This window comes from Doryrhamphus excisus, linkage group LG12, assembly GCF_037039965.1.
Source record: "Doryrhamphus excisus strain RoL-2023G ecotype Guam linkage group LG12, RoL_Dexc_Guam_v1.1, whole genome shotgun sequence".
Classification (NCBI taxonomy): Eukaryota; Metazoa; Chordata; class Actinopteri; order Syngnathiformes; family Syngnathidae; genus Doryrhamphus; species Doryrhamphus excisus.
In genome coordinates, this window is record NC_136368.1 from 229041 (window position 1) to 253275 (window position 24235).

Genomic DNA, 24235 nt, shown 5'->3' on the forward strand with positions numbered 1-24235 from the left:
TGCTTGGAACTTTGTTGTGATGTTGCTATGCAGACTCCGTGCCGGTCTGCTAGTGGTGCTTAACAAACAACCAGCAGCCCCCCCCCCCCCCCCCCCCGGCCCCCACCCCCAGCTCTGCCGCTAAAACGCAAGCGAACAGCTGGGAGTTAAAAAGCTCCCCTGAAATGTCCTGGACTGATAACACCGTCGTCCTTTCCCGTCTCCTCCTGTCCTGTCTCGTCCTCCTCCTCCTCCTCCACTTCCCGCTCCTGCTGGAAGGTAGGTGGCCATTGTGGCCGTCATTGTCAGCCTTTACTGATAGTTAGAGGTCAGAACACTTGGCACGTATTCTTTAGGATTGACTTTTTTCGTCATTAATATGCCGTACATTGTCCGGGGCCTGTTTTAAAACATGCGATTAGTCAGTGCAAACATTAGCAGTATTTTCGTTGTCGTTTTAAATGTCATGGAAATCCAACCGCTATCCGATCCATGAACGTGTTGCTGGCCCTTTAATGACAGCAATAAGGTAACGAAGCCGGCACATGAGATCACGGTCATGATCCAAAAACAAGGTCCACTTCGCGTCCAACCTTATCTAGCGTGGGCAAGCGTGGGATGGCCATCTTTGTTTAGACAAGATAGCCAGTGTAAATGTTGGGGATGGAGAAGCACTTTGTGGGGCAAAGTGAACAAGAAGTCGTGGAGAAAGATCATCGGCCACCAGAGAGGGTCATCATGGACCCAAAACACATCTTTAAGCGCTATAGGAAATCAATGAATGAATGAATGAATGAATGAATGAATGAATGAATGAATGAATGAATGATCTTCGGCTGCAAGACCAGCTGATGTTACCCGAGGTCAGGGGGTTCTTGGGGTCTTTCCAACATCAGACACCCTCGCTCAGGGCTTGGCCCCTCGCAGTGCCCGCCCACCTTGGCTCTCTCTGCTGCCTGCGTGATTCCTCCTGCAACGTCTTCTTCTTCTCTGCCAGAGCAGGCGTGGGATCAGCCAAACCTGCAATAAAAGCCTGTTGTTGTGGCCGTCCAGTGTGAAACTGCCAACATCTAGTGACCTGACGTCTTAGTTCATTGTGCGTGAAAAAGCTTCATTCAGGCTAAATAGCTAAAGCTAACTAGTGTCTAGCCGCTAAGCTAGCCTGTCTATGTCCCCGCCCTCCTGATCAAAGCTTTCCCTCAGGTTCCGACCAATGGCAGCAGGAGGAGCGTTGCGCCGAGCTCAGCAACACCACGTGGCAGCAGTACCGCCGGCAGCGCCTCCAGCTGCGGGTCCGATACCTGCTGCTGACCCGCCACAACCCCGAGTGCGCCCTGACCCTTGAGCAGGAGTCTCTGGGCAAAGCGCAGCAGAGGCGCTTTAACGTGTCCAAGCCCACCAAGGTCATCATACACGGATACAGGTGACAAAGCCCCCGGGGGGGGGGGGGTCACGTGGGATGCTTAGACTGGGAATGCTACAGCATGTGCTGGGGAAACGCCTGGTACTGCCCTCAACTTCGGAAAGTTGCCATGTTAATATTTTCATATTATTCTTGCAAAATGACACCTGCTTTTCATATTTTTGCTGTTTTTTTTCGAGTTCAACTTTCTTCATGTAAACTGTCTTCACCATAATATTGTCACTTTATTCTCCTAAAAGTACACATTTATTCCCATAGTATTCTCACTTTATTCTCCTAAAAGTACACATTTATTCCCATAATATTCTCACTTTATTCTCCTAAAAGTACACATTTATTCCCATAATATTCTCACTTTATTCTCCTAAAAGTACACATTTATTCCCATAATATTGTCACTTTATTCTCCTAAAAGTACACATTTATTCCCATAATATTGTCACTTTATTCTCCTAAAAGTACACATTTATTCCCATAATAATCTCACTTTATTCTCCTAAAAGTACACATTTATTCCCATAGTATTCTCACTTTATTCTCCTAAAAGTACACATTTATTCCCATAATATTGTCACTTTATTCTCCTAAAAGTACACATTTATTCCCATAATATTGTCACTTTATTCTCCTAAAAGTACACATTTATTCCCATAATATTGTCACTTTATTCTCCTAAAAGTACACATTTATTCCCATAATATTGTCACTTTATTCTCCTAAAAGTACACATTTATTCCCATAATATTCTCACTTTATTCTCCTAAAAGTACACATTTATTCCCATAGTATTCTCACTTTATTCTCCTAAAAGTACACATTTATTCCCATAATATTGTCACTTTATTCTCCTAAAAGTACACATTTATTCCCATAATATTGTCACTTTATTCTCCTAAAAGTACACATTTATTCCCATAATATTGTCACTTTATTCTCCTAAAAGTACACATTTATTCCCATAATATTCTCACTTTATTCTCCTAAAAGTACACATTTATTCCCATAGTATTCTCACTTTATTCTCCTAAAAGTACACATTTATTCCCATAATATTGTCACTTTATTCTCCTAAAAGTACACATTTATTCCCATAATATTGTCACTTTATTCTCCTAAAAGTACACATTTATTCCCATAATATTATCACTTTATTCTCTTAAAAGTACACATTTATTCCCATAATATTGTCACTTTATTCTCCTAAAAGTACACATTTATTCCCATAGTATTCTCACTTTATTCTCCTAAAAGTACACATTTATTCCCATAGTATTCTCACTTTATTCTCCTAAAAGTACACATTTATTCCCATAATATTGTCACTTTATTCTCCTAAAAGTACACATTTATTCCCATAATATTGTCACTTTATTCTCCTAAAAGTACACATTTATTCCCATAATATTGTCACTTTATTCTCCTAAAAGTACACATTTATTCCCATAATATTGTCACTTTATTCTCCTAAAAGTACACATTTATTCCCACAATATTCAGACTTTTCCCCCAATTTTTTTTGAAAAACGACGACTTTGATTTGTTTTGTGTTTCATAATATTATGACATTATGACATAAAAACATATTTGTTAGTGAATATTTCAACTGTATTGGCCATAAACATGTTTTAGGTTTTTGTGTGTTGGCGTGCGTGCAGGGCACGAGGCAGCAAGCCGTCGTGGGCCCAAGAGCTGGCCCGGGTCCTGCTGGGGGTGCAGGATGCCAACGTCCTGGTGGTGGACTGGGTCTACGGCGCCTCCTTCGCCTACAACGTGGCGGTGGAGAACTACAAGGAGGTGGCGGTGCAGATCTCCGTGCTCATCAACCTGCTGCAGGTCAGACACGCCCACACCTGCCGAGGGCGGCGGCGCGGTGTGACCACCTGCCGTCTGTCCCACAGAAACAAGGATGCGCGCTGGAGTCTTTCCACTTCATCGGGGTCAGTTTGGGGGCGCACGTGGCCGGCTTTGTGGGGACTCTCTTCCAGGGGAGGATCGGGAGGATCACCGGTGAGGTTCCCGCCATCCCGTCAAGTCGTACTTGGTGATTGGCTAATATCTGTGATGCTTCCCTTCTTGCCGCCCCCCAGCTCTGGACCCGGCTGGACCCATGTTCAAAGGAGCCGACACCTTCGACCGCCTGGACCCGTCTGACGCTCAGTTTGTGGACGCCATCCACACAGACTCTGACTGTAAGACGAGCATCTCTGTGGTCCTCGAACACAACACGATGCCCACACGCGTTATGTTTGGCAGATTTTGGCATCTCCATCCCCGTCGGCCATGTTGACTTCTTCCTCAATGGCGGCCAGGACCAAACGGGATGCACACGCTCCCGCTTCGCCTCCAGTGAGCCCCACCCCCTGCCCCCCCACAGTGTGTGTGTGTGTGTTGTCAGCTGTGGGCCTCCTTTCCAGTGTACGGCTATGTCATCTGTGACCACATGAGGGCGCTGCACGTCTACATGAGCGCCCTGAACGCCTCCTGCCGGCTGACGGGGATCCCCTGCTCCAGTTACGACAACTTCCTGAGGGGGCGCTGCGTCAACTGTGACGCCTTCAAGGGGCAGTGCCCCACCATTGGTAAGTGGAAATCAGGTTATTTTAAAAGTACAACCAATATGTGTGCTTGCACATACCATTATATTAAGTATCAAGTATTTCAATATGAAAGAAATATATTTCTGATTACAATCTTATCAAATCCAAATGGGATTTATGATAAACATTCAACATTATTGAAACATTCTTTGTAACATGTAAATACTGTATGATATTCAGGAATAAATAAATGTTTCATGATATTAAAAGAATGACAAACCTGAGTGGTGTCAGTAGAAGACAATGAAATATACATTCATGAAAATAAACTTGGCAAATATTCTATATTTCTATAATTACATACAAATGATTCCCAATATTCCTCTATATAAGTATAATATAAAATATTAGTCTACTATTACTCTATATAATGCGTCATTTAGGAAGAAATACAAAATAGTGAAATGATACTAAAATAATAATAAATATTATTATACATATATATTATAAACAGTATATCTAGAATTACATTGTTATAAAATGGGACCATTTAAGTCCATAAAAATGAAAATAAACCAAATCTAATTATTATTAGTCAGAAATAAAAACATTTCAATGATATTAAATGTTAATTAATAAACGTTGGTCAAATAACTGGAATAAAACGTCATCAAAGAAAATGAAATAGATCCAAAATAGAGAAAGAATAAGGTTAGTTATTTTCAAAGAAAATGCAGAAAAAAGATATATTCATATATTATATACGTATATTCTATTTGTAGTCATCATCCTGGGGGGTACAATAGCCCACTGAGGTTTGATGGCGTCCCGTTCACGCAGCAAAGGAAGGCCAATGTCAACATGATTGGCGTACACTCATGGGGATGCAACAACATATTGATGATGATTATGTCATGTTTATTTATTTATTGATAAATATATAAATAAATGATATAATATTTATGTATATGTTCCAGGCTTATCTGAAAAGTGCGGGATCAGCGGTTCTCCCGTTCCCAGCGAGCAGAAGCTGTTCCTCCTGACCACGTCCCTGCCGCCTTTCTGTGGTGACACGCCCTCTCCACCTTTTCACTGGTTTCACTGGGTTCACTGGGTTCACTGGTTCACTGGTTTCACTGGGTTCACTGGTTCACTGATTGAATCAGGCTCTGAGCTGCTGAGAAGGTCAAGGACTTGATGATGAGGCAAAGAAGCGCTCTTCCACGTTTTCAATTGCAGCACAAATGAAAGCAAGATCAGTGGCTGCGGGCCATCATTACGATAATGAGTTAGCATTTCACGCACATCCATCCCATAATACACACCCGCAGGATGGCATCAGGCCGACATTGTATGTACGGAAATTGGCACATGAAAGAGGAATGGATGGAAAGATGGAAAGATGGACTCCTGGTTTGGTTTTCACCACGGAGTTTCAAGGCCACTTTGGGAAAAAGTCTCAGATTTTCAGAATAAAGTCCTCCAATTCCAAGAATAAATTCCTCCATTTACAAGAATAAAGTCCCAAAGTCCCAAAACAGTTGGACTTCAAAGGCACCATTGGATCATTTCCATTGGTTGGTTCATTGGTTCCATGGCCAACTGAAGCCAGTGGCCAACCAGCAAAGGGCCGCCATTGGACTGATTCTTGTTGTCACCCACTTCCTGCAGCCCACCACATCCTGCTGGTCATGGAGGTCTCCGCCCTGAGTACAAGCGCCCAAGTGGAAGTCACGCTGACGACTAGCAACCTGGCCACCCAGCAGCTACTCCGGCTGTGAGTACCACGCCTTCGCTCACCTTGGCAGTAACTACTCTAAAGGTGTGTGCGTGTATATGCCTTAGTTCCTCACTAACTACCTCTAACTCTGCTCATTAGCTCTTCAATAAGTACTCTAACTACTCTAAATGTATGTGCCTCAGTAACTACTCCAAAGGTGTGTGCGTGTATATGCCTTAGTTCCTCACTAACTACCTCTAACTCTGCTCATTAGCTCTTCAATAAGTACTCTAACTACTCTAAATGTATGTGCCTCAGTAACTACTCCAAAGGTGTGTGCGTGTATATGCCTTAGTTCCTCACTAACTACCTCTAACTCTGCTCATTAGCTCTTCAATAAGTACTCTAACTACTCTACTCGGGAGTTGTCCACAACTACTCTAAATGTATGTGCCTCAGTAACTACTCTATGGGGGAGTTCCTCACTAGTGTTTACATTATTATACACTATATAATATATATATATATATATATATATATATAGTTACACTATTATTGGACTGGATTTACATTATTACTGGATTGGATTATATCAGTGGGTTGTATTTACATTATGAATAGATTACGTTATTACAGTACCATAACATAAAAATATGACATTTCCTTCATATTGTTTCCCTTCCCCCAATCTCATTTTCCACAAAATCATTTGATTTTGTTATGTTTCTTCCTCATATTGCGACTTTGGAAAGAAAATGCATTGTATTTATTTCAACTATAAAAAAGGACTAAAATGACATTATTTCTCCTCCTCTTATCTTTCCTCCCTTCATGTGTGGCCACATGACAGCAGTTTTTTCCTTTTCCAACATTTACTACTATTCTTTCCATTCCCAGATTTCACAAGCTAATTTGGCAACTTTCAACTATAAAAGGCCATATTTTTACTCGTATTACTACTTGTATTTTTCAATAGGTTTTCTTGTTAAACCTTGCTTTGACTTTGAGCGTGGTGATGGCAAGAAGGATGTCCTCCATCGTTATTTACTCTAGGCAAGCCCGACCGGGGACCTGGGGACCCGGGACCCAGGTCCAGCACGGTGTCTTCCAGTAATAACCGTCTGGGTGACGAACGCTGCTGTGTTCCAGTCAGGCGGATACGAGCACGTACAGAAGCGTGCTGGCTCACCCGGTGGCGCTGTGCGAGATCCACTCCATCACGCTGAGGAACACCGGCGCTCGCTTCTACAGGCAGAGCGACATCCACGTCAAGTCCGTCTGTCTGTCCCACATCGCCTCCATCACGTACGTATTCACGTGTCCTCCAAGCGTTTAAACGTCACGTGTTGTACTGCTCGCCGTCTGGGCATGGCTGCAGTCATCATAACGTGTTTGCAGGCGCGAGGAGCCGCTGTGCGTCAACAACATCAACGTCAGGCGAGGGACTCCCTGGTCACATGACTTGGTGCAGGTGTGCGGCCCCTTCTGAGCGTCCAAGAAGACGGTGAAGCTGCCTCCCAAGGGTTCCTACGTCATGCCAAGTGGACATCTTGTACGGATCAATAAACTGCCTCCTTGCTCATTGGCGGCCGACGCTGTCATGTGGTTGGTTGACCAGCACGAGGTTCGTACCAGCATCGTGGATGCTGTATTTGTAGATTCAACCGCACTTCGTCCTTCTTCATCTAATTGGATGGACCCTTGGCTTACGTCAACACGTACAACTCTCATCGAAACGCACTCAGGCCAAAGCCACTCCCGTGAGAATCCCATCAACGAATCCATGCATCTACATGCGGAAAACTATTCCAAATGCATATCAACCACAATGGAAGGGAGAAATGAACATTCAAGGTTTAGCTAACGGCAAAACAGGAAGGTGGTGTCCATGTCCTCCATGAAGGTGAAGGTAATCTTCAACGGGCCCAATTGGAGCCACAGGTGGTCGTCAGTGTCAGCATTTTGGTAAGGGAGGTTTTCCCTAACGGCAAAACAGGAAGGTGGTGTCCGTGTCCTCCATGAAGGTGAAGGTAACCTTCAACGAGAGTAAAAAGTCTTGCCGTGATGGCGTGATGAAAGAAGGAAAGCGCTGAGACAGCAAGTTTTTAATATTTCTTCTTCATCATCATCATCATGCTGTACATTGTCCTTCATCTTATACTTCCAAATGTGTGTCGCATATTTAGCTAATGTTAGCCAAAGTGGGTCTATTGTTTTTATGGTGGATCTTCTGTACCAGTACTTCCAAGACGACATGCTGGCTTGAATCCTGAATTACTGTACGCAAATACAAGAACACCCATTTCATACCTGGTGTCTGGGCCAAGATGTGAAACTTGATTCCACTTCCAATCCTACATTGGGCTGGCTTGTGGTACTTTGGACAATACATTCATGTATGAAATAGAAGTACAAACACTTCACACTTGTACTTGTTTGCTTTCTTCACTTATTTTAACTTATCTTCAAACTTCTTCCTTGTCCTTCTTTATACTTTAATACCGTTGTACTTTAAGTACCTTTATACTGTAGCTTCGTCTTTTCATGCTTTTATTGCCAAAGGACTTCCTGTTCTGACAGACGTGCCGTCTGAACAAATCTATGAAAACCTATGAAAGTGGTCATGTGACAGGAAGTAGTCCGCTGTATGTACAAACGTTGGCCCCCTGGGGTAGAAATGTCACATTGTACAAAGTGTGTGTGTGGAACAAGAATGTTAGCATGATTATTTCTACAAGCTGTCTAATAAAAGCCACGACACTACGATGAAAACAGAGTCCCACCAAGAAAAGTAAGCTGTGGTCCAAATGTTGAAGTCGTTAGAAGGAAAGGAGACATGGCTGGAACACCTTCGTCGATGGAGTCACAGTTTGGGCGTGTCGGTCGGAGCTAGCGGCGCCCGGACGCTCCTCTGGAAGCGAGGAGCCCGAGTCCTGTCGCTGCCGCCCCCTGTGGACACAAGCGGAACACACACCGCCATGCCGTCAATAACACGTCACGTAGCACTTCAGCACGAGAACAGGTAAGATGGCGTCACCTTAACCCGGGTATCCCTTTGGGAAATCAGGATACAATGATTCAATTAATAGCCTTTTGTTTGCTCGTCCATGCTAACTAAACCTTGACAAATGCTAACAGCCACCAGTGGCGCTCATGGAGCCTTCATTGATGATGACAACTGACGATCAAGGACAATGTTTGGCTCAAGCAAACACTGATGCTAGCACAATGCTAGCAGGACCCCAAATGATGCTAACAAAACTTTTATGAGGATAAGCGCCGTACAACATGGATGTATGGAAAACTTTCCATGAAGCTTTCAGACTTGCAAAGTTCAAAGTTGCTCACGATGCTAACAGTTTTTGGACTCATGTAGTGGATATTGAGTGACATTAACCGACCTTGACTGATGCTAACGGACCTTCAAAAGCCACTCCCATGCTAGCAGACATTCTGTGACACTGACTGACCTTGACAAACGTTACTGATGCTAACGGACCTTCAAAAGTTGCTCATTGAACGTGTGATGAAGCTAACAATATTTGGTACTGGTAGCATTGCTGTCGAGGTGAGTTAAGACATTTTACTGATGCAAAAAGACCTTCAAAAGTTGCTCATGGAACATTTGACGACGGCAACACTATTTGGACTCATGCTAGCAGACGGATTGGAGCAGCCGTGTCTGCTATCAGTGGTCTTTAGCGTGCACAACACCCACTTTAATGACGAGAGAAATGTTTTATATATCGTACATTGGCATTTCTTCATGTAAATTGAGGGAGCAAAAGCAGTATCGGCCACAAATGTCGGCCCAAGCAAAATTGGCCATCAGCTAAGGATGATGGAAAAAAATTGGTATTGGCATCGGCATAAAAAAAAAACATAACTACCTTCAAAAGTTTCTGGTAGATGGCTGGACGACTATGAATATTAGCACTCATGCTAACAGACAGGTAGTGACGTTAAGTGACCTTGAGTGATGCTAACAGACCTTCCGGGAAACCAACCATGCTAACAACCGATGGCGGGATTGAAACAAGCTAATGAAACACGCTAGGATGATAATGACGTCATCGTTCCAGGTTAGTACAAGCCGTGCGCTGCAAGCCAGTGTTTGAAGCGCCGCCCCGTGCCCAGGTGAGGTACTTACATGTAGCTTAAGTGGTGACCCAGTGTGTTAGCTCCAGAACCCAGCCCCTTTACCGCAAATAATCCCTCTCACTGCCATAGTCCATTAGGGAGCCCGCCACATCAGCAAAGTCCTCCAGGACCAGGCTGGTGGAGTCCTCACCGGAGGGCATCTCGGGGTCCGACACCCACGGGTTCTGGAGGTGCTCCTGTTGGGGGGGTTCGTCCACGGAGGTCTTCTCTTGTCCCTGGGGCCGTGGCTGGGAAGGGTGAGACGGGTCGAGTTCCCACCTCTGCGGGGCTGGTGCTTGACCCTGAGGCTCTTTTGGGGGGCCGCCGCCACCCTCATCGCTGCTCTGCGAGGAGGGCGCCAGCACGTGGTAGAGGCTGGGCAGGCGGATGTCCAGCAGCACGCCGCTCTTGATGTAGAGCTTGTTGTTGAGGTTGTAGAGCTTCTCTGCGATGTCGAAGCCCAGCATGACGGAGAAGAGACGGGCCACGTAGCGCTCCTTGGAGAGCAGCGAGAAGAGGCGGCGGCGGCGCCAGGAAATGTAGCGGGAGTCTTCCTCTGCTGTCAGTGTGACCTGCCAATCATACGTAGGAAGTAGAGTAAGGCCTCCATCATCACCGTTAATTAGTGACTAAGTGGGATTGCTATTTTAGAAATGGAATGTTTTTGTAGCTGGAGCCTAAGGACATCGCTCGGCTAAAGTAAACAAACGCCTCTCCAGGTAGATGTGCAGTATATCTTTCATCAAAACACATGTGTTGCTGCTGGATGTTCACAGTATCCGAGTCATTGAGTCATTGAGTCATTGAGTCAAAGACTAAGCTTTAAGACAAGTGCAGAGGAAGAGACACTGATGAGCGCTTCCAAGGAACACCTTTACCTTGAAAGTACGCTAAACGCATTTTGAAAAGGGATTCGGAAATGGAACAACGTAGAACATAATTAGGAAACATATTTAAGCTAAGTTGATGAATCATGTCAGGGACCCTGTAATATGAATATGACTAACAATAGACCGTAGTCAACCACAAAACAACACGTATTTATTCATTCTTATATTCTAAAAAGCTACCTGGAACTTTCCCTCCTCGTTGGGCCTCAGAGACTCCCACTCGGGGGAGTCCAGGAACTGGTGCGGGTGGATGTAGTGCAGGAACTGACCCTCCAGAGATACGTTGATCCTGACGTGACGACAGGGAGGGAGGGGGAGAGAGAGAGAGAGAGAGAGAGAGAGAGAGAGAGGGAGAGAGAGAGAGAGAGAGAGAGAGAGAGGGAGAGAAGGTTGGAGAGGGGACAGAGCGAGATTAGTCAGTGATGGAGGGAGCTGTGGAGGTCACCTTCACCATCTCTGCTGGATGGTCAAATAGGTAGATCATACACTCTTGTGGGCCTGCGGATAAAGCCATCCGTCGGGGGAGGGCCGACGTGGATGGAGATCATCCAGGACGTGCAACATCCTTTACACCCCCTATTCTCCTTTCACACGCGTCATTGTTACGCCCTGTCTTCCTTGTAATCTCTTCTCAACTTGGGCTGTCACGTAGGTAGACTTTGGGTGCTTCAGACGACCCCGTTCAAGGTCGTTGAAGCCGAGGTGTCATACTGCGGTCTACACTTTGGAACATTTCCCACTGATTCCCACCAGATTTCCGTAAAAAGAACCCCATAGGTAAAGCATAGAAGACTTTGATGATCATCTAAAGGCATCGTGTCGTTGAAACATGATCAGAGGTCCAAGTGGACCACGTGGTTCAGCCCTGCACCCTGGCTGGGGCGCCAACCCACATCCACAAACCCCCACAGCCTGAAAGCAGCACCAGGGCTGTCGGCGTCACCTGGTGGTCCGCTGCGGCTCTTTAAAGCGTCAGGGGGTGCAGGACGCACCCGCTGGCATCCTCCACACGGGGCAGTGCCGATACAGCCCCATGAAAGCTGCCTAGCAACAAGACTGCTAATCTGGTTCCAGGATCTCAGGGCTGGTGGATGTGGGCTGAGGTGACAGCCAGCTAGCTCGAACCTTCCGTCAGATCCATGTTCTGATGAGTCATGAGTTCTGCTCCTCTTGTGGTCACGCGTCCCAAAAACCAGAGTAGTTTGTAGTAAAGATAACGAGCCCCAACCAGCAGGCCAAGCTGTTGGCCAACACAGGAACAACAATGGCGTGTGGGGCCTCGTACGGTTGCTGCTGGAGGCAGGTTCAGTCCAACATCTGCTCGGGAAGCCTTCCATGTAGATGCAGATTAGAGCCTTCGGGGATGAGCTGACCCCGCCGTAGTGGGCTCTGCATACCTCTGGCCGTGCTGCGCTCTTAATGAAGCTAACTGAGGTCTGCTCCTCACAGCTAAACCACTGGAATCAAACCTACACCAGCTCACCCCTCTGACACGTCACAAAAATGTATTTTCAGTATGAAAGACTGGCCGCCTCAGAGACCAAAATACTTTTATAGTACTGACAGATTGATTAGTGTACTACCTATGACTCCTGCTCTACTACACACAGTACCTGCCTTCCCGTTTGACTATACTTTAGAGCAGCCCTTTACTGGCACTCATAGTACATGTGGCAACGCGAGTGAGCACACCTCCAGTGTCCAAGTTGTCGTTGGTGTGACTACTACTACTACTACTACTACTACCTTCATCCTCTTGGCATCCTCGTCCTCCTCCATGTCTGCTTCGCAATGCCAAACCCGCACAGCACTGGGGCCGGCAGCACTCATGCACGCCACCACGGCCACCACGCTTGACTGGAGGCAAGCTACTTGTGTTGCCAGATATTTCGACGGTAATGCCTGGGCTAAATCTAGGCTAAGCTGCACACTGACTACTTTACGGTATCCCCAAGCTGACCTGTCCCTCGACAAGATGTTTGCCCTGACGTTTGAGCCACAGTAACCGTGGTTGGCCATCCAGGCTGGTCAAGGAGACCCACGGGCGGCACCTACCTCCCAGACAGCAAGAAGGAAAGCTGCTCGATGGGCGTCTTGCCTTCCACGGCGTACGTCTCCCCAGCCTTCATCTCCAGCACCTTGTTCTCGAAGGCGGCCGCTATCTCCTTAAAGACCTGGACGGGCACGCCCAGCGGCAGGTAGACGTCCTGGTAGAGGGCGTTCATGTCCTCGCCAGGGAGGCCCTCCTGGTGCAGGCGGTACAGGAGGTGGCAGATCTGGCCCAGGCAGGCCAGCAGCAGGAGCAGGTTCCAGGTGGCGACGTCCAGGCCGCACACGGTCAGCCAGCCCCACAGGGTCAGGCACAGGAAGGAGGGGGTGAGGAAGCCGAAGATGAAGAGGCAGCCGTGGGCCCCGCTGCCCCCCATGTAGCCCAGGAAGAGCATGGTGTTGCCCAGGTGGTAGATGGCTCCCTCCGTGTCGTTGCTCCAGCCGTTGCAGACCGGAGCGGAGAACAAGCGGTCCAGCAGGGTCCAGTCCTCCCCGCTCATGTTGGAAATGGACTATAAACGCCAAAGATCTGAGGACTCGGAACTAAAAGTTGGCATGCAGCGCTAAGACGTTGTGGAAGGACAGCTAGAACAGGGTTCTGGTCTCATTATGCTCCCCTTCCTTTCTCTCTGCTGGTGGCCGCTCTGTCTCTGGAGCCAACAGCTGGAGGGGAGCGGATAAGGGGGTGGGGGGCTTCCGTAGCGTCCCACAAGGATCACCATGTTTGGACTTGAAACCCAAGGAGGACAGAGTGGCGGACACAAAGCAGGCCCGCTGCTTAACATAACTTGGGGGGGGGTGGGGGGCAGGAAGTGGGAGGGGAAGAACCAATTTGTGGCACTGATGCCTCCAGAGGTTCTGATTCTGTCTGAAGTGGGTCTCTTGGTTCTGACTCCAACACGGCCGGCCCGGTCAGTGGATCAGGACACATTTGGAGCCAGCAGGTCAGATTTCAGGTAAAAATATCCGCCTCCTGCCTCACATGCTCAACGTCCCGCCCGCCCCACGAGTCCATCCCAGGCTAAAAACAAGACCAGAGCCACGTTCCACTTTGTTAGACTCCAATGATAAGCGGACTTCATGACACATTAGTTTACATTGCTGCAGAATTGGGATCAGATCTAGATCAAGTCTGGTTTCACATTAAAGCCTCAAATGTTACACACTACAAATGTATTCCAATTAAATACATTCAGTTTAGAAATTACCCCCCCCCCCCATCAGATCCAGATTAAAGCTGCTTTGACATTAAATCTACAGGTAAAACGAACACCAATGCTACGTTTACATTGCTAGAAAGTTTGGATTAGATCCAGACCTCCTAGCATACTGGATCCTACCCAGCGTGTCCCACTACTGCAAGTACTGCAACTACTGCAAGTACTTGTACTGCACATTGAAAGGACTTGGCGTCCAAGGACAAACGCTGTCAGCGTGGCTTTCAGCCGCATGTGTTGAGGGTTTTTTCCCGAGGAGTGTGAAGCAGCATCCGCGTGCCAGGCCCACAACAGAGGAAGAATGCAGATATGTCAAGTATTGACTGCAGTTATTTTAAGCCTAAGTGCATACCAGGGACAGCAGCCATTCACAGGGAGAGGAGACGCTCCACCGTTAATAATACATAGTCCGCTCTTCAAATCAAGCACAAGCTTATTGCATAGAACTTTTATTCTATTCCAACAGCACAAAGCTCTTTTCACACATTCTTCCAAAATAAAAGTACATCATTCACGCGTGGAATAAATAAGAGGGGAAGAAGTGAGCGGCTGGCCCGTCTTGCGCTTGCGACGTCAGACGACAAGAGGCGGCGGGCTGCACGGAAAGACATCAGAGGCATGCTTGGGTCCTAAACTTAGCATTTCACACAGCCGCCGGACTCCCATGGCCGACGCGTCACACCGCTGCCAGACCCGCCCACCTTGGAGGGAGCGATTAAATCTTGAATCCAAGCTGCCTCATGCAATCTTTGTGAGCCTCAATCAGCGCCGTGCATTCCTCTTCCCCCTTCTCAATGATGCTAGAGAACAGGAAAAACCCAAATCACAGGCTGTTTTAAGAGGAGGTTGCCCCCAAACGGGATAGTTACCATGCATCTCTGACTTTCTTGGTTTCAGGACAAGCGCAGCACGGCCTCAGCGGCTTCTTCACCTCGCCGCCCTGGCTCACGGATGGCGGCTCCACGCTGGCGGCAGACACGGTCGACATCTTCTGGCTGCGTGGCACACAGGAATAATCCTTCAGGATCCTCTGCTCTGGTCCGAGTCACACTGTACACCGCACCCGCCTTTATGGGTCATTTGATAGAAAGAAATGGCATGGGATCCACACATAACTGGAATAATTCCATAGTTTCCTTCCCTTCCATTCCAACTTGGCATTGCCGGGTCAAACAATGAGCAAGTGTGCTCGGGCCAACTGTCACACATTTCCTCATTTTGTAATCTTCCCAGCCAATTTCAGATGACCTAAATTAGCCTTTTAACGGCACATATTCCCACAGAGGCTATGCCGACATTGGCGTTCTTATTATGGGCAGGGATGGAGGTGTGTCCCCGGGCGGAAGGGAAACCACTAGACGCGTCAAACGATCATTTAAAACGGCGGAACTGTAGATAAATAAGAACTAAGAAGAAACATTACGGAGTTTTGCTGTGCTGATGTTGCCATTCCTACATAAGAAGTCCTAGTTCCTATATTGCATAACGCATGTGTTTACTAGCTCGCTAGCTAGCTTAAAAGTCACGCCGTTATGTCAAGCGCTAAAAGTTCCCTAAAACACACACAATAACATCACTAAAAGGAGCACAGACGACCACGGCGGGGCATAGATGTATACAGATATACATATATACAGATATATACTTACCGGGGGAGGGAAGCCGGTGAACGATGCTAACTACCGCTTCACCTTCACGAGTGTGGCTTTATACAACGTCACGTGAGCGCAACACAGGCTTCTGGGAAATGTAGTCTTTACACGGATTTTAACCACGCTGAACGATCAGGTGCCTTTATTTATTCATTTAATTTTTTGCATTATGACGAAGACCCGACGCATGCAATGTCTATTCACCAAATCATCAGTCAATGGCTTTGTTCATTTGAAGCTACATTTGCTTTGCTTGGCCATGATGTCTGGCAGCACTATGCTAGCGGCTAGTACGGACAGGGCCCAACATCCCAAAGTGAATTCATAAGTTCCAAACACAAAACTCGGCTTCCGTTTTATGAGCTAATCTGCAGTACTTCCCTCATGCAGTCGATTTGGGGTTCGGTATCTTTTTGGCCTTTGCGGCATTTTCCGCTGCCATTCCAAAAACATGCCCCAAATGGAGCCGCATACAGTTTGTACTGTACGTGTCCTGTGATTGACAGCCGAGAGCGAGCCCCGCCCACCCAAAGTCAGCTGGCACCGGCTCCGGCTCCGGCTCATCTTATGAGGACAAGCTCCACAAGCGGGACCTTTCCTTGGAATGCTGTATAAGCTGCTGCCGGCAGGACAAAATATAGAACGCGGGGGCTCGGGAGTATTGAAATATGAAAAATGCATGTGTGTTTTTACATGCCTGCTGTGCGTCAGCAAAAGAAAAGCCGTGCGTAAGCAAGCAGAAGCCCTGAGTCATTCCCAGCGACCAGCTGTGTCCCGTTTAAACAAAGAGGAAGCTTTGCATATTATTCATTTGCTCGCCTCCGCCTGGACGATAGTTACCTTTTTTTTGAGGGGGGGGGCAACATTGCTGCTGCCTAAGCGCCACATTGCTGCTTTAGTGCTGCGGTCTGTGTTGATGATGATGAGTCCTTGTGTGAGTCCTCATCATCCCTCCTATCTCTATTTTTTGCCAAAAAATGAGCAGAGTGAGCGCTCTCGTCTCTCTCCAAGTCCGCTGATTAGCCAACAAATTGCCTCCCAGGACAATAAAGCTCCATGCCGGTTGAGCAAACAAAGTCTTGGGTAATCAGCAGTAGATCATACGGAGGTGGGCTTTGGGGAAAAGATCCATTTCAAACAGAACTTTCACTTTGACACAAATATTTGTGACAGCTCAAATATCTCAACTATACCAACATGCGTTGTTTGAGTGCTAATAACTATTTAGCATTTTGTCATGTGGAAGTGAACTGTGCGTGTGATTGTGTTCAAATGTCCCTACACACCCCCACCTCCCCCACCCCCTCCTGTGAGCTCCTACCAGGTGCCCTACTGCCCCCTGGTGGCCGTTTTTATGGCTTAAAAGTGCTCTGACATCAAATGCATCAGCAGAGTTGCATCATCACCTCCTTTTGCCTCTCACGCACAAAAACACAAAGGGCGTAGGAATATGTTGTTAACCCTAAAAAATCATCATGAAATCATCTTTAGTATTGAAAGATTTCAGAAAGTACTTTTCAATTTCATCTCCGTTCTCCTGGAGCTGCAGCACGCCAGCCTTTGAAAGACGGCCATCCAGCGTAGTGAAAAGGAAACAATCGCCTCGGCACGAGCAAACACGCGGTCAATGTAAGCCGCCACGAATTCACCTTTCTCGCTGACGTGACCTCACAGTTAATCCCGTCATGTGGCACCATCCCTCCTGCCAGCGGCTTAAGTAAAACGATGAAAACCCACGTGTGCCTGACTAATGTGTAAATGATCCACACAGGAGGAACTGCAGAGGCATCAAGTGACAGTCAAGTGTTTCCTTACATCTGAGCCCCCCCCCCCCCCCCCCCCCCGAATAAGGAATGGACTTTAGCCTCTTGACACGGCATGATTGATGGAGGATGAAAGTTAAGTCCTGAATAGTTGATGAGCTGAGAGGAAAAGAGAAGAAATGAAAAGATTGGATGCAGAAATAGAGAGAGAGAGGGAGAGAGCGAGGGGGCGAGCCAGGACGAGGGAGGCTGGGCATCATCCCCTCGCCCCGCCACCACCCGCCTTCATTAAGGCTGAGCTCTTGCACGGAGAAGCACCTTGCGGCCCCGAGAGGAGGCCAGAAGAAGAAGGGATGGTGCCATGAGGAGATCCAGCCGTGCCGCGGCGGCCATGGAGAGACTGAGGGGTCCGGCGGCGGCGGCGGGGGGGTGCTCCAGGGCCACCTGCGGGTGGAGAGCCCTGCTCCTGCCGCAGCAAAACCGCCAGTCGCTGTACATGTACGGCAGCGAGGTGGCGGTGGAGAAGGAGTGCTTACGCCAACTCCAGAGCGGCGTCTTTGTCATCCACCCCTTCAGCCTCCTGAGGTAACGACACACGCGCCCCCCCTCCCCAACCCCCACCCACCACTAAACTGTCCACAAAGTTGCTCTGAACTCAAATATACTTTTTAACGCGCATGTGCTGGTACTGGTGTTGATGTTTACGTTGGTCGCATGAATTGGTCAAATTTCATATTGACAATTGATATTGATTATATTGATATTCATGCTCATATTGACTGCAACAGAAATATGAAATATACGTTTCACATTGGGATAGTTATAAATAGATATATAGATAGATATAAATCTCCCAGAGCATTGGCTGAAAACCATGCTAAAGTCCCATTTGGACCAACACATCCGGGGGAATTTAGAGCGATATTCCTATCGTTATTCCAATATCTTCCATGTTGGTCGTCCTGGATTTCAGACTAACACAAAGACGGGAGCCAAATTCCTTTTTGTTGCCCGACTGAAAGAATTCCAGGAAGAGTCACGTTATCTCCTGCAGTGTTGTTGTCGCCAGTAAGGTGACCAAAGTGAAAAAGGAGACACAGCAGAGAGTTATTTGAGCCTCGCAATGGAGACGTGGACCAACACCCCCCCCCACCCAACAAGAAAGAATAAAGGCTTGCATTTGTGTGATGTTCCTCCCACAGGAGCTACTACATCATGGGCATGATGGCCATCACGTTCCTCAACCTAATTGGCATCCCCATGGAGATAGCGTTCCTGGACCGGACCGGCGGGCTGGCATGGGAAGGCTTTAATGTCTTCTCCGACACGCTCTTCCTGATTGATGTGGCCTTGAATTTTCGCATGGGCATCATCGCGGAGGACGGCGAGGTGAGGGCGGCCGCACGCTTTCTATTTTCAGGCGCAATCTGGAGCACTGTAACCCCGTGTAGACCACATGCGCAGGCCTCCTGTCCGTAATCTACTCCACAGGCACATCAGTCTAGATTAATACCCCCGCCCCACCCACCACCCACCACCCACCACCACATGGGAATGGGGGAAATTGGCCGTTGCGGTTCGGTTTGGTAACAGGGATTGGCTGCGTGAGAGACACTAAGCTGCGCTTCATCTGCTCACCTTTTGGCACATCCAGCTGCTCCACGGCCCATCTGTGCTGTCGGGAGGCAGCAAACGGGTGGTGAGCTGGCCCCCCCGGCCCCCCTGGTCGCCCTGGACCCTCTGGTCGCCCCGACCGCCCTGGTCCCCCTGACCCCCTGGCCACCCTGGCCGCCAGTCCAGGCCGTACCCCCTTACCCCCGTGCCCCCAGTGATGACAATAATGTAATGATATGTAATGATAATGTAAATCCAACCATCATTTTGGGGTACAAATCCACTTTGAACACAATCGGACCACCTTGTACGCAAAGCCAGGCTTAAATCTCTGATGTGGAGCGAAGGACACGCTAACCGGGGCGTACGATGGGAATGCAAAGGAAAAGCTCAATTCCCAGACGGGAGTTGCTGGCAGCAGCTCAAACTCCAACAACTCTTTGTACGACTTTAAAGGGGACTTTTCACCAAAATCGTATTCCCATTCCAACGTGTCGCGTGTGGGAGACGTTGGAGATCAGGAAACGACACCGCCGTGCACTGTCAGCATTCCCAGACCCTGGGCTGCCTTGCGGGGGTACCTAATGAAGTGTCCCGCATGCATTAGTAGCTGATAAAAAGATGAGTCTATCTGCTGAGTCATGCTGCTCTCGTCTTTCCCAGGAAGCTATTCTGGACATCAAGCAGATCCGAGTGAGCTACCTGAGGACCTGGTTCATTCCGGACGTTATTGCCGCCTTCCCCATTGGCTACATACTGCTGTTTGCGGTAATAAGGCACATTATTAGATGGCGGCATTGTTTGGTGGGGGGGCGGGGGGGTCTAATAAGATGACATCGGTGTGTGTGATGTGATTGTGTGCCAGGACTTGCACTACCACAGTGACGACAACCCCTCCAAGACCACCAAGATGATGAGAATCCTCATGTTTGTGCGCATCCTCAGCCTGATCCGACTGGCCCGGGTGTCCAGGCTGGTCCGCTTCTTCAACGAGGTGGAGAAAGTAAGCAGATGTTGAAGATGATTGACATTTGATTGACTCTTTAGCAGCGTCCAAAACTCATCAATAACTTCATTCTCAACCTTAAAAACTCTCAGCGAGGCTTGTTTCTAGACGTGGACAAAAACAGAACCTGTTGTTCCTTATCGGTGGTTTGATTCCCTCCAAAGTAGAAGTTAACTTAGGTGAGTTAACTTAGGTGAGTTAACTTAGGTGAGTTAACTTAGGTGTCAGTCTACTACTTCAAACATATTTAGGGGCCTATTTTCAAGCCAACAATGATAAAGACTCGAAATGTGATGATAACCACAGAACAGGAAATACAACTTTATATATACAAGTTGCAGAAAAATAACATTTGAGGGGTACCCAGGCTGCTCAGTACAATATGGCTAGCGTAACAATAATTATCGCTAGAGAAAATGGATATGTTTCAAGTGTCATTTTTAGTCATGTGAAAAAAAGGTAGCCTGGATGTCCTGGCCGTGTGGACCATTTGATTTGGGATGGCTTGGATGAGTTGGGATGGCTTGGATGAGTTGGGATGGCTTGGATGAGTTGGGATGACTTTGGATGAGTCGGAAAGTCCTGCATGAGTGGGACGCTTTCACGGTGGAACTTTCATTTTCAATGGGTATAAGTTTGGTGGAATTTGGGGATTTTTGGAAGATCTGGGAATGTTGAGAAATATTAGAATAAAAGCAAACTATTCCCGAATGAGCCGAACGATTTGATGCTGAATTGCTTTGGCGGAATAGGAAACTGCTTAGAAAGTTATGCACCTTTCATCATTTTCTTTCCAAATATTGGACATCAGGTGGAAAACTGTCCTGTTTTCCCAGGTATCCAACGCCAACCTGGAGGTGGTGCGTCTCTTCTTCCGCATCCTGTCTCTGTTCATGATGATATTCCTGCTGTGCCACTGGAACGGCTGCATCCAGTACTTTGTTCCCATGCTGGAGGAGTTCCCGACTGACTGCTGGGTCCGAAAAGAAAACCTGATGGTGCGATGACTTCCATTTTTGCCACCAGTGTCTACGTGACCGCTCTTTAAGGTTCATGCGTGGCAAGTCAGGGGTCTCCAACCAGCGTTGGCGGGTCGTGGGTGGAATAAATTCTGGAATAGGTGCAGATTGTGGCTATTGTGTGGCGCTGCTCTATAGGAGTCTCCATCTGAAAAGAAAGGGCCCAAAATGAGCACAATGGTCCCCTTGCATTCTGGCCCCAAATATGCAAAGCTAGCTTAATGATGCATATTTTGGGCGGAGTCAAGCATTGAACAGATGATGAAGTCATGACTTGCTATGAATGAAACCATGAGTTGGGGGTGGGGGGGTGGGGGGGGGGGGGGAGTCAATGTTTGTGACGTGCGGTGCCGGACATTAAGGAGCAACATCTTCCTTCCAGAATGCCACGGTCATCGTGAAGTACTCTTGGGGAGTTTTCCGGGCTCTTTCCCAGATGATCGCGCTCTCCTACGGATCCATGGACGCCCCCACAAGTGAGGCCCCTCCCTCCACGTGGGTTGAAGTGTGAAGGCACAGAAGCACGACGCTGTTGACCTTGTGTCCTGTGTCGGTAGATTACGTGGAGATGTGGATCGTCATGGTCAGCATGGTGTCCGGCTGCCTGATGTACACCGTGCTGGTGGCCAACACCACCGCCATGATCGCCAACAGTGACCCCGCCTCCAAGGAGTACAAGAGCAAGGTCGGCACGCCACAAAAGATACGGAGCTGTAGTGCTGATCAGCTGTTTGTCTGTTGTGTCCTTCATCCACTGCATGGTAGCAAGGCTAGCAGCGCTAACATTCCACTCACTCATGTTAGCTTAGCCCCCTTGGATGGTGGAGGGAGGGGCATTCCTGACTGTGCCAAGGCACCCTCTGTTGTGTCTGCAGTGGCATCTTCCCAAGAGGTCCCCTTAAATAAATACCCAATCAGCCCCCCCAGGAACCCCCTGGCCCTCCAGATGACAGAGCTCTATTTTAAGACGCGTGGCAAAGCCTGGTTTTTACCAAGTGGTGGGTGTATGCATGTGGCGGTATTAGTATTAGTATTAGTATTAGTATTAGTATTAGTATTAGTCAATGACAACAACATGGAAATGAAACTTGTTATTACTAAATAGAAAATCCCATTACAGGAAGTGCTAATAAGTGCTAATAAGTGCTTGGGCCCCCCTTAGCAGCAACAACTGCAATCAAGCGTTTGTGCTAACTTGCAATGAGTCTCTTCCAGGATTGTTGTCATTCAGCCACATTGGAGGCTTTTCCAGCATGAAGCCTGCATGAAGGTCATGCCACAGCATCTCAATAGGATTCAGCTCAGGACTTGGACTAGGCCGCTCCAAGGTCTTCATGTGCTTTGGTGGACTTGCTAACTGCAGGCCGTTTTTGCCCAGTGTCTTTCTCAGGGTGGAGTCATGAACTCTGACCTTCACTGAGGCAAGTGAGGCCTGCGCCTCTTTGGATGTTGTTGTGGGGTCTTTTGTGACCTCTCGGATGAGTCGTTGGCCAGCCACTCCTAGGAAGGTTCACCACCATTCCATGTGTTGGCCATTTGTGGATAATGGCTCTCACTGTGGTTGGCTGCAGTCCCAAAGCTTTAGAAATGGCTTTATAACCTTTTCCACACTGATAGAACTCATTCAATCATCTCATTGAAGTTATGTATGGAAGCGGGGGGGCAATCACCTTATCACACTGGGTGATGTAGGTTTGGATTTTTTTCTCCCTTAACAATAAAATAAGTTTCATTTTGTGTTGAGATGTGTTGTCATTGACTAATATTTAACATATGAATATTAACTATTCTAAAATGAGTTTGATGATGGGAAGTGTTACAGTGTGCCAACAATCAGTGGGGGGCAAAGACCAGGGGACCTTCTGGTTGAAGTTGTAGATGCTGGTGTCCAAAGCCAACCACTATGTCCTCAGATGAGTCGCTTGGAGCACTACATGGCCTTCATGAAGCTCCCGCCGGAGCTGCAGCTGCGCATCACCAACTACTACCAGGCGCGCTACGGAGGCAAGTGGTTTGACGAGAAGGAAGTCATGCATACCGTGTCGTCGGCGCTCAAAGAGGTATGACCCCCCCGTTGTTCCCAAGGCTAACGCTAACGCTAACTCTCAGCTGTCAGCCTTCCATCTGATGTCGGCTCTGGCGTTGCAGCAAATCCTGACGGTGATGTGCAGCCGCCTGCTCAGGAACATGCCGCTGTTCCGGAGTCAGGACGACAACTTCCTCAGCTCCGTGGTTCAGAGGTTGGAGTACGAAGTCTACCAGGAGGGAGACGTCATCACCCGGGAGAACGTGCCGGGCGACCGCATGTTCTTCGTTGACCATGGCCAAGTGCTGGAGGAGAACGACTCCTTCCAGAGGGAACTGTGTGACGGCGACTTCTTTGGAGGTGTGCTTGATTTACCGCTCTTTCTAAATCCAGCTGGAATAGGTGCAGGCTGTGGAAGACCTGGAAAGCCTTGCGTGTAGCTGGCGGATAGGAGTCCCCAACTCAACACAAAGGGCCCAAAGCGAGCCTCGTAGGTCTCCGTTAAATGAATAATAACTACAGGGTCCAGGCGAAGGCCATCGGAGGACCACCCTTTTCCTAGAATTCTATCGCCATCCATCTTGTACCGCCTATCCGAGGTCGGGTGGGGGGGGGGCATTTTAAAGCAGAGGTCGTGTGAAATGTGTCCCGTCCTAAAGTGAGCGGCCACATTTGCAATGTGAGCATCTTTCATGGTCAACGTATTATCTTCTCCGCTTGGGGATTGATTTAATTCTCAGGCTTTAAGTCTTTCTAAGCCAAGCAGCCCCAAAACGCGGCTTATTTCTTTCTTTCCTCCGGGATTAATTGTCAGTTGTGCCGGGCGCCCGTGCTCGCTCATTAACTGTGCTGTGGTGTGTGTGCCGCTCAGAGGCGTGCGTGCTGACCAGAGGCAAACATCTGGCCACGGCGAAGGCGCTGACTGACTGCCAGTGCTTCAGTCTGTCCTGTGACGACTTTCGGGAGGTGCTGCAGGGCTTCCCGGATGTCAGGAAGGACCTGGAGGACATGGTGGAGCTCCAGTATTCGGGAGAGGGACTGGTGTGAGGAGCGGGACGAGACCGCGCCTCCGCCACAACATGAGCAGTTAGCCAATATCCATCATGATCATATCTACTGTACCCATCACGTGTCAGCAATAATCAATAAAGTATCCTGTATGCGTCCTCAGCAATAGTACACATTTAACACACGCAGTAT

The 24235-nt window shown here is 48.0% G+C and overlaps 4 protein-coding genes across 9 annotated transcripts; 2 read left to right on the forward strand and 2 right to left on the reverse strand.

The window, feature by feature from the left end:
- Window positions 1-92: 92 nt before the first annotated feature.
- On the forward strand, window positions 93-8082 carry pla1a (phospholipase A1 member A). 2 transcript variants are annotated; one of them, XM_058083034.2, is made up of 11 exons: window positions 93-258; window positions 1183-1402; window positions 3058-3235; window positions 3301-3409; window positions 3490-3591; window positions 3656-3748; window positions 3817-3981; window positions 4917-5006; window positions 5611-5716; window positions 6809-6964; window positions 7058-8082. In XM_058083034.2, exons 1-11 carry the CDS (start codon window positions 165-167, stop codon window positions 7146-7148), a joined length of 1404 nt encoding a protein of 467 aa, XP_057939017.2. In that variant the 5' UTR covers window positions 93-164; the 3' UTR covers window positions 7149-8082. The 2 variants fall into 2 exon arrangements, with proteins under 2 accessions (XP_057939017.2, XP_057939018.2); XM_058083035.2 differs by lacking the exon at window positions 7058-8082 and having other exon boundaries at window positions 5611-5761; window positions 6809-6956.
- popdc2 (popeye domain cAMP effector 2) lies at window positions 7758-13771 on the reverse strand. 2 transcript variants are annotated; one of them, XM_058083038.2, is made up of 4 exons: window positions 12745-13771; window positions 10870-10978; window positions 9951-10371; window positions 7758-8608 (listed from the first exon to the last, which is right to left on the reverse strand). In XM_058083038.2, the coding sequence occupies exons 1-4, from the start codon at window positions 13236-13238 to the stop codon at window positions 8523-8525; spliced, it is 1110 nt and encodes a 369-aa protein (XP_057939021.2). In that variant the 5' UTR covers window positions 13239-13771; the 3' UTR covers window positions 7758-8522. The 2 variants fall into 2 exon arrangements, with proteins under 2 accessions (XP_057939021.2, XP_057939020.2); XM_058083037.2 differs by having other exon boundaries at window positions 9810-10371.
- On the forward strand, window positions 8533-24223 carry hcn5 (hyperpolarization activated cyclic nucleotide-gated potassium channel 5). Of its 2 annotated transcripts, XM_058083027.2 has the most exons (12): window positions 8541-8681; window positions 9649-9741; window positions 14853-17955; window positions 18573-18759; window positions 19648-19752; window positions 19850-19987; window positions 20827-20988; window positions 21392-21485; window positions 21567-21694; window positions 22923-23069; window positions 23158-23395; window positions 23907-24223. In XM_058083027.2, exons 3-12 carry the CDS (start codon window positions 17732-17734, stop codon window positions 24080-24082), a joined length of 1599 nt encoding a protein of 532 aa, XP_057939010.2. In that variant the 5' UTR covers window positions 8541-8681; window positions 9649-9741; window positions 14853-17731; the 3' UTR covers window positions 24083-24223. The 2 variants fall into 2 exon arrangements, with proteins under 2 accessions (XP_057939016.1, XP_057939010.2); XM_058083033.2 differs by lacking the exons at window positions 9649-9741; window positions 18573-18759 and having other exon boundaries at window positions 8533-8681; window positions 14853-14993.
- On the reverse strand, window positions 14389-16012 carry cox17 (cytochrome c oxidase copper chaperone COX17). Of its 3 annotated transcripts, none has more exons than XM_058083045.2 (3): window positions 15605-16012; window positions 14825-15005; window positions 14389-14755 (listed from the first exon to the last, which is right to left on the reverse strand). In XM_058083045.2, the coding sequence occupies exons 2-3, from the start codon at window positions 14941-14943 to the stop codon at window positions 14671-14673; spliced, it is 204 nt and encodes a 67-aa protein (XP_057939028.1). In that variant the 5' UTR covers window positions 14944-15005; window positions 15605-16012; the 3' UTR covers window positions 14389-14670. The 3 variants fall into 3 exon arrangements, with proteins under 3 accessions (XP_057939028.1, XP_057939026.1, XP_057939027.1); XM_058083043.2 differs by having other exon boundaries at window positions 14825-14950; window positions 15605-16000; XM_058083044.2 differs by having other exon boundaries at window positions 14825-15022; window positions 15605-16000.
- Window positions 24224-24235: the final 12 nt, after the last annotated feature.